The following is a 16,596-nucleotide window of genomic DNA, read 5'->3' as shown; positions in this document are numbered from 1 at the left end:
ACTGGACATAATACTCCAGCTGAGGCCTAGCATGGAGTAGAGCAGAAGAATTACTTCTCGTGTCTTGCTTACAACGCTCCCTGTGTCCACACAGGGGTTTGCATCACTTTCACTAAAACAGTTCAAATCTCTGTGTAGATGCATTTTGGTTAACATTGGGCAGGGTCTTTTTTTTTTTTTTTTTTACAATGCCCGTTACTTATTATTTCATCTTGTTTCCTGTTCATCTTATAACACAGTTAAGCCTAGCAGTGTACACTACAAATCTCCTGCAGGGGTGTCACGGAGTGTGGGGGAGTCCAGGCCCTGCACCCTTCTTCCTGGGATTCACCGTGACTTTCAGCCAGCCAGTAAAGTGGAAGGTTTATTGGACAATAGGAACACAGTCTAAAACAGAGCTTGTGGGTACAACCAGGACCCCTCAGTCAAGTCCTTCTGGGGGGCAGGAAACTTAGACTGGTTCCCTGCGTTCCACCACCCAGCACAAAACTGAAACCACACACACACACTCTCTCTCTCTCTCTCTCCCCTCTCTTCTGCAGCCTTTGTCCAGTTTCCTGGGCAGAGGTGTTCCCTCCCCCTCCTGGCTCAGGTTACAGGCTCTCAGGTATGCCATCCCCAATGAAACTCCCCTGCCACGTTCCCAGGTCAACACTCCTCGCTCCCTGCTGCATCACAAGGGGCTTTTGTTGATGCCAGGTAAAGTCAGCATTTTGCTATCAAATGTCAGTAGAAAAGTGGGGCAGGCATTTTATGCATGAATCACAAGGGCCATAGATTAGCATGGTTCTGTGCATATTTTGATTGTCAGGAAGAGCTGATTCCCTATTTCTTTGTGTATTGCAAAGGATTTCCCATGGTAGCCTATGCATGTTCACATATTTATACCACAGGGATGCCGAGGGTAAATATTGGTACAGTGCTATGAAGGTGACATTCAGTAAAAGTGTTCAGCATTCATAAACAGAACCTCTTTCTGTTTTAACTTACTACAGCATTTTTAAGGGAAGCAGTATTGTCTAATGGCCTGGTGATTGTGACACCTGGTGTATTCTTATCTCTGTCACTAATGTGGTGTTTTTATTTAGATTTTTAGAGCAAAAAGAGGCATCTATGACCTTTGACAAGTCATTTGAAATAGGATTTTTAAAAGCATGTACGTGACTTGGGAACATAAGTCCCATTGAAAGTCAATGGCATTTGGACACCTAAGTTACTTAGATGCTGGTAGAGGTCCCAACCTTAGTGCCTGATTATCAAAGTTAAGCATCTAAATCCCCATTTTAGGCATCTGTGTGGTGACCTAGCTGCCTAAACCAGCATGTAACTACCTAAAATGGGTAATTGTAAGGTGCTTAATCCATATTTGAGAATTGGGTAACAACATGCTGATTTGCCCATCCGGTTTCTTTGGAGTGTTGAATTTCTCCTTCCTCAGATGCAGACCCGGTTATATCACAGACACACAAGTTTTGTTAGTTTATTTCCAGTGGAGACAGGTGTGCATTTTGATTCTTCTAGATCTGTTTTTTGGTATCTCCATTGACCATGAGGGTTGGTCAGCTAAATTGGGGATGTTGGCAGGGTTAGATTCTGGCTTTGCTGGTTCTTCTCAGATCCCAGAGGGTAATTTGCTCTTCTGCCCAGAACAGAGTTTTCTTCTGTCTGTCACTCACATCCAGTGTGTATGGTGGTCATTGGGAAGATTGTCACATGGTTGGAGTTGGGGTTTTAATCTGCATATGGATGACAAAGCTTTGTCTTTTCTCTGAGAGGTGGATGGTCTCACCTGATGAAGATAAGGCCTGCATTAGAATCAGCTGGTATGAACTCAGACCAAGTAATGGTCTGATAGAGCAGGGGTTCTCAAATTTCATTGCACTGCACCCCCCTTCTGACACTAAAAATTACTACATGACCCCAGGAGGGGGGACCGAGGCCTGAGACCGCCCAAGCCCCGCTGCCCCAGGTGGTGGGGCCAATGCCCGAGCCCCACCACCCTGGGCAGGGGGCCAAAGCTGAAGCCCAAGGGTTTCAGCCCCAAGCAGGGGGCCTTAAACTAAGCCCTGCCACCCAGGGCTGAAACCCTCGTCCCCAGTTATTTTGGCTAGAAAATTGCAGCCATTTTTACTCTTACTTGTGCAGACTCTGCCACAGTTAGCTAGGCCTTTCACTTGTGGATTAGATTACTACATTGTCCTGTACAAAGAGTTAGGTTTAAAGACTGCTCAGATATCAACGCAGAATACAGCTGCCAGTTGTTTAGGGGGTACCACATTGCATCTATTCTTCCAAGTTGTACTGGCTTCCAGTTTGCTTGTGTGTGCAATTCAGAGTGCTGCTTTTGGATCTTTAAGGCATAGATTTTAATAAGTATTTAGGCGTTGCTGCACTCAGTGTTGCAATGCCTAAATCTCATTTTCAAAAGGGATTTAGGCACTTAGGAGCCAAAATCCCATTGGCTGTCAATGTGATTTAGGCTCTTAACTGCCTACATTCCTTTTGAAAATGAGATTTAAGCTCTTAAATCAGTTAGATGTTTCATCACTGAGCGCAGCAACCCCTGAATACTTTTAACAATCTGGGCCTAATCTTTGTATAGTTTGGTTCTGTTACTTGAGGCGCTCCCCTTTGTCATATCAGATAGGGCACTTTGTCTTGGTCCACCTAGACCAGAGATTCTCCAACTGTTCCACCCTTTGCAGCACTCCTTTCATGAATTACCTCCCTTCTCAGCACCCTAGCCCCCTATGGCTTGGGTCTCAAAATGTTTCCTTCTGTGGCCCACTGGCAAGGGTAGATCACAGTTCGAGAATATCTGCTTTTAGATAGACAAGGTATGGGAGGTAATATATTTTATTGGACCAATTTCTGTTGGTGAGAGACAAGCTTTTGAGCTTACACAGAGCTCTTCTTCTCTGTGTAAGCTCAAAAGCTTGTCTCCCTCACAAACAGAATTTGGTCCAGTAAAAGATATTACCGCACTTGTTTCTCTCATATCCTGGGACCAACATGGTAATAACAATACTGCACATGCTTTCAGATAGTTATTTAGTATCTACTGGCTGCCCTAAAAAACTTGTACATCTAGGGACTGGATGCAAGGTGTTCTCCATGCAGGCCTCTTGGCTCTGGGGCTTGTTCCTCAATTATAGCATCACAACCAGAATTCGTTGACTTTTGTGGGAGAGTGTAAGGCTCATTGCTTTCATCAAACTGTAGCCTGAATGGGAGACTTGAAAAATGAATCTGCCTTACTGGGGTTGGGGAGATATCTGTGTAGCCGAGTCAGTATTGTTGTGGTGTGTTTAAAATCAGGGTGGACTGATTTAAATCAAAGATTTTAATAATGATTTAAACTGGTAAGCAAGAAACCTTGATTTAAATAATTGATTTTTTAATCCTATTTCGCACTGGTACTTTTTAGTTACTTTCTTTGAAAGGTTTCAGAGTAGCAGCCATGTTAGTCTGTATTCGCAAAAAGAAAAGGTGTACTTGTGGCACCTTAGAGACTAACAAATTTATCTGAGCATAAGCTTTCGTGAGCTACAGCTCACTTCATCGGATGAAGTGAGCTGTAGCTCACGAAAGCTTATGCTCAAATAAATTTGTTAGTCTCTAAGGTGCCACAAGTACTCCTTTTCTTTTTTCTTTAAAAGTTCATGCTAGATAGTTGATATAAACATTAAAATCTGTTGGTTTGCAACTAAATGTACCTTTTCCATTAAATTTGATGGTTTTTTTTGCTAACCACTAGGATAAACTATATCTATACACATTGAAGCAATTCTATTACTCAATGTACTCTTATTTTTACCTTTTTTTATTGTTGGAAAAGGTTGGGTGATTTCTTATTTACTAGATGATTTTGTATACTTATGTTTTGTGTCAAGCTGCATTTGGATGGAAATTGGAATTCAATTAAAAATGCACAAAACCAACATTTTAAAATTTGTTTTTTAGTTAAATGAAACAACCTTAAATGTATTGGATGCATAAGAAAAAACTAAGTTTATTAAAGCATATTTTGCATTTAAAGCTGATTTATTAAATAATGGAAGTATATACTGTAGTTAGTGAATTGACTGATGGTTTCTCATCACCGTGGGCCAGATATTCAAAAATATTTTGGTGCCTAAAAGAGCAGATAGATTTCTAGAGAGAGTTTCAAATATGCTTAAACAGGCTAGGTACCTAACTCCTATTGAAAACAATTGGAATTGAAATCAGTAGGAGTTAAGTGCTTTAGAACTAGGCTTCTGTCTGCATCTAGGTACCTAAATACCTTTGAAAATCTTGTCTCTTGGTTTTAGAATTAGTAGAGCTCATCTTCTGCTACTTGGTTTTTATTCATAGATTTGAAGAGTAAAACAAACTTTCCTGCTTTTTCAGCTCCCACTTGGTGTCTCAACTTTGAACTAGCTCTAATTAATTAAAAAAAAAATCTGTCCACCTGCCAGCTAAACTGAAATCAAAAGTAATTAAGGTTAATTCTGCACAACAAACTGAAAGTACTTTTGAAAAAATATTAATATTAGCATTCACTCAGTTGTAAAGGCTCACAATAATACAGTAATGACATTCTGACATATTTATAAAACTCAAGTTGACCTAAAAATTAGATATTCCCCCCTGATTCTATACATACTTATTAAAGCTGCATCTTTTAACTCATTGAAATTGGAGGAGGGCTTATTGATGTAGCATATTGGGTTTTTTATTTATTTAAATTTTAACAATTTTTAGTAAATTTATGCCTTTACCTAGGTTGTCATTTTGAACTTAAACAGGTTGATTTTGAAAAAGAAAAATGTATTTAATTTAAATAAAAACTGATTTTAAAAAATCCAGTTTTCTTTATTATTAATATCTATTTTTATCCACCCCATTTTAAATTATGTAAATGCTTCCAGTGAGTGAGAGACATACTTTGGAGGCCTTTCATGAATCTAAAAATAATAGAGCTCTCTGGATGGATAAAATGTCAGGGCTTGCTGCTATTCCTATATTTCCAGCTGTGGGCAGTGAACTCAGTAACCCTTTATACTGTGAATGCACATGCTTTTGGAGAGCATTTACCTACTGCTTTTAGTCGTAATACCATTTGTATGTATGTGTATTAGACAGACTTAAAAAAGTGTGGTGTGGAGGCGCAAAGAAGATGGGGCTTCTCTTCCCTTCGCACAGGGATGGCCAACCTGAGCCTGAGAAGGAGCCAGAATTTACCAATGTACATGGCCAAAGAGCCACAGTAATGCGTCAGCAGCCTCCCATAGGCCTCTCCTCCTGCTCTCAGCAGCCCCCCATAGGACGCCCCGCCGATCAGTGCCTCTTGCTCCCTTCCCGCACCTCCTGATAAACTGTTTTGTGGCATGCAGGAGGCTCAGAGGGGGAGGAGCAAGGGCATAGCAGGCTCAGGGGAGGGGGCGGGAAGGGGTGGAGTGGGGGCAGGGCTTGTAGCAGAGCCAGGGGTTGAACAGTGAGTACCCCCCAGCACATTGGAAAGTTGGCGCCTATAGCTCCAGCCCTGGAGTCCGTGCCTATACCAGGAGCCACATATTAACTTCCGAAGAGCCGCATGTGGCTCCAGAGCCATAGGTTGGCCATCCCTGCCTTAGCATAACTCTGAAAATGAAACAGTCCCAAATCCATCAATGCCACAAGAAGAGGCAGGGTTGAATATCTCAGTCTCTGATGGGTTTGTCAAATATTCCCCAACTGCTTTAAAATCTTGCACGGTGTGTCTCATATACCCCCTCAGAATCCAGGGATCAGCGAGGTACTTTTCCTACCATGCGAAAATATTCCATTGGAGAAGAGGGGTGTGGGTGAGTGTGATACAGATGCAAGAATGTAAAAGGGAACTGAAGTTCAGAGACTTGTTGGTGCAGCTGGTATCCTCTCAGTTGTGTGGGAGGACCACCATCCTCCTCATCCCACTTATAAAACCACGCTTGTACCAGAAATGGCATTCAGGCTGGAAAGGGTTTAATTTATGGAATAAGAATCATAGAATCATAGAATATCAGGGTTGGAAGGGACCCCAGAAGGTCATCTAGTCCAACCCCCTGCTCAAAGCAGGACCAAGTCCCAGTTAAATCATCCCAGCCAGGGCTTTGTCAAGCCTGACCTTAAAAACCTCTAAGGAAGGAGATTCTACCACCTCCCTAGGTAACGCATTCCAGTGTTTCACCACCCTCTTAGTGAAAAAGTTTTTCCTAATATCCAATCTAAACCTCCCCCATTGCAACTTGAGACCATTACTCCTCGTTCTGTCATCTGCTACCATTGAGAACAGTCTAGAGCCATCCTCTTTGAAACCCCCTTTCAGGTAGTTGAAAGCAGCTATCAAATCCCCCCTCATTCTTCTCTTCTGCAGACTAAACAATCCCAGCTCCCTCAGCCTCTCCTCATAAGTCATGTGCTCTAGACCCCTAATCATTTTCGTTGCCCTTCGTTGTACTCTTTCCAATTTATCCACATCCTTCCTGTAGTGTGGGGCCCAAAACTGGACACAGTACTCCAGATGAGGCCTCACCAGTGTCGAATAGAGGGGAACGATCACGGCCCTCGATCTGCTCGCTATGCCCCTACTTATACATCCCAAAATGCCATTGGCCTTCTTGGCAACAAGGGCACACTGCTGACTCATATCCAGCTTCTCGTCCACTGTCACCCCTAGGTCCTTTTCCGCAGAACTGCTGCCGAGCCATTCGGTCCCTAGTCTGTAGCGGTGCATTGGATTCTTCCATCCTAAGTGCAGGACCCTGCACTTATCCTTATTGAACCTCATTAGATTTCTTTTGGCCCAATCCTCCAATTTGTCTAGGTCCTTCTGTATCCTATCCCTCCCCTCCAGCGTATCTACCACTCCTCCCAGTTTAGTATCATCCGCAAATTTGCTGAGAGTGCAATCCACACCATCCTCCAGATCATTTATGAAGATATTGAACAAAACGGGCCCCAGGACCGACCCCTGGGGCACTCCACTTGACACCGGCTGCCAACTAGACATGGAGCCATTGATCACTACCCGTTGAGCCCGACAATCTAGCCAGCTTTCTACCCACCTTATAGTGCATTCATCCAGCCCATACTTCCTTAACTTGCTGACAAGAATGCTGTGGGAGACCGTGTCAAAAGCTTTGCTAAAGTCAAGAAACAGTACATCCACTGCTTTCCCTTCATCCACAGAACCAGTAATCTCATCATAAAAGGCGATTAGATTAGTCAGGCATGACCTTCCCTTGGTGAATCCATGCTGACTGTTCCTGATCACTTTCCTCTCCTCTAAGTGCTTCAGGATTGATTCTTTGAGGACCTGCTCCATGATTTTTCCAGGGACTGAGGTGAGGCTGACTGGCCTGTAGTTCCCAGGATCCTCCTTCTTCCCTTTTTAAAGATGGGCACTACATTAGCCTTTTTCCAGTCATCCGGGACTTCCCCCGTTCGCCACGAGTTTTCAAAGATAATGGCCAAGGGCTCTGCAATCACAGCCGCCAATTCCTTCAGCACTCTCGGATGCAATTCGTCCGGCCCCATGGACTTGTGCACGTCCAGCTTTTCTAAATAGTCCCTAACCACCTCTATCTCTACAGAGGGCTGGCCATCTCTTCCCCATTTTGTGTTGCCCAGCACAGCAGTCTGGGAGCTGACCTTGTTAGTGAAAACAGAGGCAAAAAAAGCATTGAGTACATTAGCTTTTTCCACATCCTCTGTCACTAGCTTGCCTCCCTCCTTCAGTAAGGGGCCCACACTTTCCTTGGCTTTCTTCTTGTTGCCAACATACCTGAAGAAACCCTTCTTGTTACTCTTGACATCTCTTGCTAGCTGCAGCTCCAGGTGCGATTTGGCCCTCCTGATATCTTTCCTACATGCCCGAGCAATATTTTTATACTCTTCCCTGGTCATATGTCCAACCTTCCACTTCTTGTAAGCTTCTTTTTTATGTTTAAGATCCGCTAGGATTTCACCATTAAGCCAAGCTGGTCGCCTGCCATATTTACTATTCTTTCGACTCATCGGGATGGTTTGTCCCTGTAACCTCAACAGGGATTCCTTGAAATACAGCCAGCTCTCCTGGACTCCCTTCCCTTTCATGTTAGTCCCCCAGGGGATCCTGGCCATCTGTTCCCTGAGGGAGTCAAAGTCTGCTTTCCTGAAGTCCAGGGTCCGTATCCTGCTGCTTACCTTTCTTCCCTGCGTCAGGATCCTGAACTCAACCAACTCATGGTCACTGCCTCCCAGATTCCCATCCACTTTTGCTTCCCCCACTAATTCTACCCGGTTTGTGAGCAGCAGGTCGAGAAAAGCGCTCCCCCTAGTTGGCTCCCCTAGCACTTGCACCAGGAAATTGTCCCCTATGCTTTCCAAAAACTTCCTGGATTGTCTATGCACCGCTGTATTGCTCTCCCAGCAGATATCAGGAAAATTAAAGTCACCCATGAGAATCAGGGCATGCGATCTAGTAGCTTCCGTGAGTTGCCGGAAGAAAGCCTCATCCACCTCCAGGTGAAATTCAATCACTACAAACAAAAATTCCCATGGGTTGTTTTCTCTTCTTTAAGCTGTTCATTCAGCACACTGGTAGAACGGAGACCCTGATTCACAGTGTAAATTTCATTAGTGATGTTGTTGAGCCACTTTAAAAGAATTTATAATCTGAGGATTGAGTTGCTCGTGGTTTGGTAATGGGATAATAGAGATTTTCACAGGACCTCAAATCTCATCCTGGTCAGCAGTGACCAATACCAGTTACTCTGACTGAGTTAATGGTCTCAGTCTAGTTGTCAAGAAACAGCTGTCTGTATAAAACTGGCATGAGGCCAGGAATTGTATAGAGCTGGGACTGAACTCATGTCCCTCTGCAGATCCGTGTGAGACATGTTGGCAAGTAACATCGTGGAGTGGAGGCTTGCGATGCTACTACCTTGTATTATACCTGTTTTATGGGTAAAAAGGACTTTTCCAGGGCTGTCAATCTAGCCTCTATCATGTGATTTAAGGGTGAAGAGGGTAGAGTTTACAATTAATGTTGAGTGACCTTTAGTTTGGGGAGATATACATTTCCCTCATTCCCCGATATACTTTTGCATGTCCTAATGGGCTCTTCTGCTGTCGCTGCAGGAGGAAGAAGAACAAGAGGAAGAGGATGATGATGAAGATGATGATGATACAGATGACCTTGATGAACTAGACACTGACCAGCTGTTGGAGGCCGAGCTGGAGGAGGATGAGAACAATGAGAATGCTGGTGAGGATGGAGACAATGATTTCTCTCCCTCTGATGATGAGGAGCTTGCAAACTTGCTGGAAGAGGGGGATGAAGGTGAAGATGAGGATTCTGATGCAGATGAGGAAGTTGAGCTGATCCTTGGTGATAGTAAGTATACTTCTATCCTGGTGGTCACAGGTGGTACCATCCTCACAAATATGAAAGAGAGAAATTTTCCCTCTGGAAAAATTGATTTCTCTCCTTCCCTCCCTGGATGAAAGGCACCAGTTCCCACACTCAATCAGCTTTAGGCCTCCCAAAGTGCATCACTGGTAAATACCAACCACAGTCTGACAGAACCACCTTTGTTAGGTCTAGGAAGAAAACTGTTTCCATCTTTATTCCTAGATACACTTGAGAGAATTTAAAAGCAGGTTTTGCAACTCCTTGTGAAGGATTGTTATATGTATGCTCACAAATCCTGCTCTCCAGAGGGACCCAGACCACTCCGTAACTTCTCGTCTCTCCTCTCCTCTGCTTTGTTTATACCCTCATGGAAATGGGAAGCCATTTTCTTCCTTGCTGGTTTGAGCCTCTTCCATTTGTCTGATGTACTTTCACCTTCTGCAGTTACTTAGAGAATAACCCAGCATGGCGTTTCTGAGCTTGCTTCTTTATTGCCCCTGACCGTTCCAATGCTAACCTAGGTCTGCGCATAAGGTTGAAGTTGTTTTCCCTCCTGGTTTGGAGAAACAGAGACTTCATTTAAAAAAAAAATAAACAAACAGTTTTGGAGTTTGTCTAGCACTTCAGTTTTGAAAACACTTAACAATCAGGAGAGGATGACCTTGCGGTTAAAGTGGCACTGGATTGAGACTCAGGAGATCTTAGTTCTGTTGCCAACTCTTCCACAGATTTCCTGTGTGATCTCAGGTATTCACTTAGTGTGTCTGTGCTGCAGTTCCCCATCTGTCAAATGGAGGTAGTAGCACTGCCCTACCTTACATGAGTGTTGAAGATAAATGATGTTTGAGGTGCTAAAAAGTATTGCAGTGATGGGGCTGGATGGGAACCAAGATGGAAACCTGACCTCTCTGGTGGCAGGTTGGAAGGCTTCAAGTGGCAGTTCTCAGTTTCTGAGCTGGTGTGGCCTTCCACACTAAGTTCAGAGTCTCTCACTGGCAGACTCATCCATGCTCTTCTTCTGTTTCATTGTAGTGCAGCCCTGCTCCTCTGTGATCAGGCTCATGAATTTGGGAATAATGTCCCCTCAGGTCTCCAGAGATTTTCTTATATGTATGTCAGTCAGTCCGCAATTCTCTTGAAGGTGATAGATATTTTGTCCAAACAGGACATTTGTATAGGTCTAATTAAAAATGAATTGCACTTTAACACATACTTAATGGTATTATTTTGTGATAGTGGGGTTGACCTATGACAGGGCCCTAAACTGAAACTAAAGGAAAGCTCCGTTTAGGAGTCACCAGTGCCAGGAAGAGAAGTCACTAAAACTCAGTCCTGCAGGGCCTTTTCACCACTTTCTGGCCCTTCTGCCAGAGGGGGAGACTGGCATTCTGTGCTGCATCTGCCTCACCCCACTTACTTTACTGTTGGAGGAAAGACAAAGTCCTGTGGGGCTGCCTCTGGCCTGTCCACTAACTTCCTGCTTCCTCTGATGGGGCTACAGGGCTGCTGTGAGCACTCAGCAGCTGTGCAGGGAACACCCAGTAGGAATGGTAAGGAAGTCACAAGAACCTGACATCTCTGCACTTTGGTTTGTAAGGACGCAAGGGGAATGGGTGTTGAGGACAGGTAGGTAGCAGACACTGGTGGGAAGGAGAGGGGAAGTTACACAGAAATGGGTGAAAATTTGTACACTTTTAAGGAGCTTATTTTAACTTGACTGTCTTTAAAAAAACCTCTGCATTTGCAAGTAAATTGGCTCTTAGTTCCAATAAATAGCTGTAGTGTGTACATGTGGCATTTACATCAATCTGTGATTGAGTCTCAGTAGAAGGGGAGGCGCCTGCAGCAGAGAATAAGTGATCATCTGACATCCAGGCAATGTGAGTACATCTTTCCTGCTCAGGACTTTACCTGTTTTAATACTGGGGTCACAGAGATCACTAGTTGGCTCCAAAATCTCAAATGGGCGCCAAGCATTTAGACTTGATGCCTAAAGTATTAGAAACTATTCAGTCTAGAGCACTGAGAAGCACATAGAAAACTCCAAGCTTACATGGGAAAGAGAAAGCAGAGGCTTCCATTAGAGAGGACAGCAAGTAACAGCAGTATTAAAAGTAATCATCCAACTCTTGATGCTCGAGGGAATTAGAGACAACTCACCACTCATTCCTGAGCAGCCTCCGGTTTATAGAAGGGGAAGGGCATGAATGTAGAGTGGTGAAGGGTGGGGCGTTACTAATATGGCAATTGGGCATGTGATATCAAGTTTATTCTGGTTTATTATTCTTCAGATCTAGATTTGGACTGGTGGTTTGAGGTTGTCGACCCTGCAGTGAAATTGCAGCCTGTGAACACTGGTGGTGGGGGTTTGTGAGACCCCTTTCCAATGGGCACATTGAAGGGAAACAGGCTGGCACACACCTATGCTCCACCAGAGCACTATCCATGACTGGTTCCCACCCCATCACATGTCCCCTCCCAGCTATCCCTCACTCCATCTCCTTGTTGCCCACTTCATTTCTTGATGTAGTAGAAAATAGGGAAGAGGTAGAAAGGAAGCAGAAGAAATAGGGGTCCAGGAGTTGCTGATCCCTTTCCTGCGTATGTGGTGGCCTGGGCCATGGGGAGGGAGCTAGAGCCACAGCCTAGCGAGAAGGAACAGCCGTAGCAGTTGGCTGGCTCTCTTCTTGCTCTGGCTCCCCCTGCTGGCCCATGTGCTTCTGCAAATACCTGAGTCAGGTGCTTTTTGTGTCTCAATTCAGCATCTGCAGTTTTGAATGGCGCCTCACTAGCCATGCCAGCTAAAGTTGGGGTAGGATGGAAACAGGTTTGGGAGTAGGGGGCATTCTGGCTCTGTACATACATAGCTATTATGGATACAGTGCTCCTAAGGACAGCTTTGCAGAGATACAGCACTATGGGGTGCTCTTGTTCAGAAACTAGCCAAAGCAGTTTGTGGGGTAATTCCTTTAGACTTCTTCCCACTGCCATCAGTCACAAGGCCTACATGAGTCACCAGGCGAAAGGGACTTGTCACAGCTCCATCTGGCCCACTGAAGAAGTTCCAAGCCTCTGCCAAAGGGGTCATTTATGAGTAGCATTAGCACCCCTTGCACTGAGTGTGCTGCCTGCTCAGAAGTTGCTGAGCAGGTGCCCTGTGATTTTGGGTTCTACTTTGAACTTGTATAGCTGCAGCTAGCCCTCCAAAGATGCAGGGGAACTTCACAGCCGTCTCAGAGTCTCTCGCTAAGAATGGAACTTCACAGCCATGCTCTGGTCAGGTTGCACTTGTATGGTTAGCTGGGTCCTGTGACAGCTCCTCTTTTTGGATTCAGCTTTGTCAGGCTAGTGTGGTCCAGGTCCAGCATGCATCTTGTACTTACCTAATCATAATCTTCTCCTCTGCCTTCCCTGAAGCTGCAGCCATGTTTTACAAGTTCCCAGCCGTGGGGAGACCAGTGAGCCTCAGAGACTCTGATCCTTGAATTCGCTTCTTAAGAGTCCAGTCTTGAGATACACTATCCAATGTATAACACATCGCTTCTTCTCCCCTGCCCTCCAGTGGTACAGGCCCTCTGATGAGCTTCTTACTGGCCATACTGGTATTTCTTGACAACCCTCCCTAAGCTTGGCACAGTATGCCCATGTACAGTGTGGGGACGTAATAATTAAAGGAACAATGAAAACGGGGAAGTGAGTGACCCTGGTACTCATGTCACGGGCAGGGAGGAGTCACCTTTTCAGAAATGACCTGTGAAAACCTTTAAAATGTGCAGATGTTCCTCTCAGCCTCATGCATCGCTTGGGTTGGAGGGGATCTGCACAAAGCAGCTTGAAGCTTGGCCTTTCTGGACCAGGGCAATTTCTGCGCCCACTGGGGTTCTTGCAGAAGCTTGCTTCACTGTCTGAGTCACTGGGATGTACTTATGAAAACACTCCTAGAAGATGTGGGGCTATCTCCCCTTTGTAATGCCCTACAGAAAGCAGCCCAGCAGGAATTCGCATCCAGGACCTGGGGAGAAGCCTCTTGCTGACAGGCTGAACTCTGGTATCTGCAAGAAAAGTGTCTGATGAAAATGGGCATTTCAGTCTCTCTTGCTGGTGACTGGCAACTCGCAGCAGAGTGACTTGTTTTTGAGTGTTGAGCTGAGCTGTGATCTGCTATTCTAACATCTGGAAGGGTGACTGCCAAGCTTGTATGTGAGTTCTTTACAGACGTATGTATTTGCAGATTTAAGGGTTTGTGTTGAGAACAGCCAGCGTTTGAATGGAAGAGCCCTACAGGACCCAGTGAAGCGTTGTGCTCTCCCTCATGGCAGTTATAACAGGTCTGTGTGGTCTCACTTGGGCAGTGTGAGAACAGTTGACAAGATAAGTGCTTGCAAACATCTTGAAAGGTTCTGTGCTGTCTGGCCAGTGGAGTGATAGTGGTTTGTTAAGAAGGACTGAGGCATACATTGAGTTGTTAAGAAGAACATGGGTGAAGGCTGAAATTCTTTCCCCATGAGATCAAGATGCCCCTCTCTCATTCAGTTCCCACCTGCTATTAATAACTTATTTTTCTGCCTCTTTTCCTCTCCATGTTTTCTGTACTCTTCAGATCTGTTGTCTCTCCTCCTTCCCCATGTAACCTAGTTGCTATTTTACAGCAGCACTTTGTGGCTCAGTTCCCATTGCATTGCCATAGCTACTGCTCTCCTAGGCTTTACAATAGAGGCTGAGACTTGATTGGCTGGTGGATCACCGCACACATCTGAAAGGGCAGCCAAGCATTTTGGGCAGGGACCCTCTGGAGCTTCAGCTTTCCTTCAGCTCCCCTGACTTTTCAACCCAGCAGCTGCTGTCCCTTGCCCAGCCCTGCCCCATGGCAGAACATGCAGGTGGGTTGACTTGTACTTTCCCTTGAAACTTCTGAGATGTGTGGCAGCTGGTTCTCCTAAAGTGGCCAGAGATCTTGGCCCAGCCTGGCCACAGAAATCAGCAGCACCAGAGAGTTGCTATAAACATTTCCTCTGGATAAACCAGGACCATGGAAATAGCTCCCAGATCATCTTTTTAAGCAAAAGAAAGAGTTGAAAGGAGTCCCACTGCTTGTGAAGTACTCCAGTTGGGCTGGAGGAGACAACACAGCATTGAGTTGTCAGGGCAGTGAGCTTGTTATACGGGATAGTTCAGAATATAAAATATTTCTTTGACTAAGTTTTGCCAACCCATTTTTCCTACCCATATTAAAGGTACCTACAAAGGGGAAAAAACAGGCTTGTGCCCTTAGCTACTTTTTCCCCTCCCCCACCTTTTTTTTTTTAAAGGCCTAAAAGGTTTGTCCCTGTTTTTATGAGGCTTTGCTTACACTGGAAGGCTCTCCGGAGAGCTTGTGAAATGTAAGAGGTCATAAGAGACTGGAAGCTGAGGGGAGAAGTGAGTTTTGGTTATGCTTTAAAACTGCTTTTAACACCTAGTTAACTATAGCACTCAACAAATACTTAGGAGAAAGACCCTCTTTGTTAAAGATTCAGTAACCATGTCACTTCAGCTAGGGCTGAGAACTCATGATATGCATCTCTGCCACTTTATACTCCCCTGCAGCACAACTGAGGAAGACTGGACTTTCCTGTTTAAAGTTAAAGCAAGTGGTGGTCATGGGGGAGGTGGGACTGTTGGCAAATACTTTCATGTCTTCATTCTGCTTCACAAAGCTAAAAAGGGCAAAAACCTGGTTTTTAGAAATCCTCTGCAGGTCACCTTTAATGAGTGCTGTGCAGCTAATTCATTGTGAAGTGCTTTGTGGGAGGTGCTATAAATGATAGTATAAATATAATGAATTATTGACTTTCCTCACTAATGAGGTCCCAGCAGTGCAGTGCCTGGAAAGGCAACAACTGTTCAATAAGAATGTAGCTTTTGGTGTCCAGTTTGCTACATAATGAACTAGTAACTTATGCAGAAGCCACACTTCAAAGTCGGATATAGTTTCTTGAAATGTGTGGGATGACTGTGTTGCAAAACCACATCTGTCCTGTCCCAACAACATGAAGTTATGTCATTTATATGTTCCCAATAAATTCTGCAAACATCTTGCATATGAATAACCTCTTGGTGGAAAGTTCCAGCTCCTAATGCTAAGGAGTTCATTGGTCTGGGGTCAGTTTGCTTGAGCAGGTGGTGGTCATCTCTAGTAACTGACTGATGCACAACAGGCTCTGTTACTTAGCTGGCCTGACAGCTGCATTTTTTTCACATACACCAAACAAATAACCCATGTGTCCCCTTTCCAGCTGACAGCTCAGATAACTCTGACTTGGAAGACGACATAATCTTGTCTCTGAATGAGTGAGGAGTGACAACCACGCAGGGTGTTGGCATCAGGAGAAGTTCCCTTCGCAGAAGACAAGAGACCAACTCGGAAGCAATTTCTGAGCACCCCTTGGGATATCCAAGGAACTCCAGCCCATCAGTTGTGTTTGTTTGGGTCAGATTGAGGCGCTTGAATAAACAGACCAGGGGCTAGGCCTCTTTCTCTCTGCCTTTTTTTTTTTTAAGTTTTAATTTTAGGCTGAGATGAGACTCTCCTCTCCACGGAAACGTCTGAAGCTATTTCAGAATATATTTTCTTTGTACAAAGTTCTTTCCTAAAGAACAAAAATAGTTTTATATAAAACCAAAAAAGGAAAAAAAAAAAAAAAAAAAAGGCAGGTGTTATAGTAAAAAGAGTCTGAACTTTGTATCAATCTAGTACCTTGTTACCATGGGTCAGGTTTTGGGGGAGAAAAACTGTTTAAAATGAACAAAAGGGGCATTTTTACTCAGAGTACTAAATGAATCAGAGGATCATGGTTTCTAAAATTGCTGAGAAGTGAGAATTTTTTTTTAAAACAGGTGTTGCCATCTGCTGCTAGCTTCTGTATGCGTCACCTGCCTTTAGAGAAAAGCCCAAGGGGGTAACTGAACCTCCAGCCTGTTTTAAGCAGAGGTTCTTGCTGTAATAGCAGCCAGAGGGGGAGGCTGACACCCTGGTATTCATGGAGTCAAGGGGCTCTGGGATTGCAGTTTGGACCCTTTTTCCCCCCTGTGATTCAAGGGTTTTTTTTAATCTTTTTTTTCTCCCTTTCACACCCTCTGTGGAAACTGCAAATTGAAGGTCTTTCTTTAATGTAAAGTGTATTTATTAAAAAAATAAAATACAAGTCCTGTCTCTA

General features: G+C 44.4%; 1 protein-coding gene across 7 annotated transcripts in view; it reads left to right on the top strand.

The window, feature by feature from the left end:
- Window positions 1-16,596, top strand: part of DCAF1 (DDB1 and CUL4 associated factor 1) — a 114,047-nt gene extending 97,451 nt beyond the window's left edge. For all 7 annotated transcript variants that reach the window (XM_038409177.2, XM_043519955.1, XM_038409176.2 and 4 more), the window contains 2 exons: window positions 9,127-9,382; window positions 15,676-16,596. In XM_038409177.2, coding sequence (XP_038265105.1) covers window positions 9,127-9,382; window positions 15,676-15,734 — 315 coding nt within the window. In that variant the 3' untranslated portion in view covers window positions 15,735-16,596. The remainder of the gene's footprint in view (window positions 1-9,126; window positions 9,383-15,675) is intronic.

Source organism: Dermochelys coriacea, chromosome 7 (genome assembly GCF_009764565.3).
Source record: "Dermochelys coriacea isolate rDerCor1 chromosome 7, rDerCor1.pri.v4, whole genome shotgun sequence".
Taxonomy (NCBI): domain Eukaryota; kingdom Metazoa; phylum Chordata; order Testudines; family Dermochelyidae; genus Dermochelys; species Dermochelys coriacea.
This window is presented reverse-complemented; position numbering and strand designations above follow the sequence as displayed.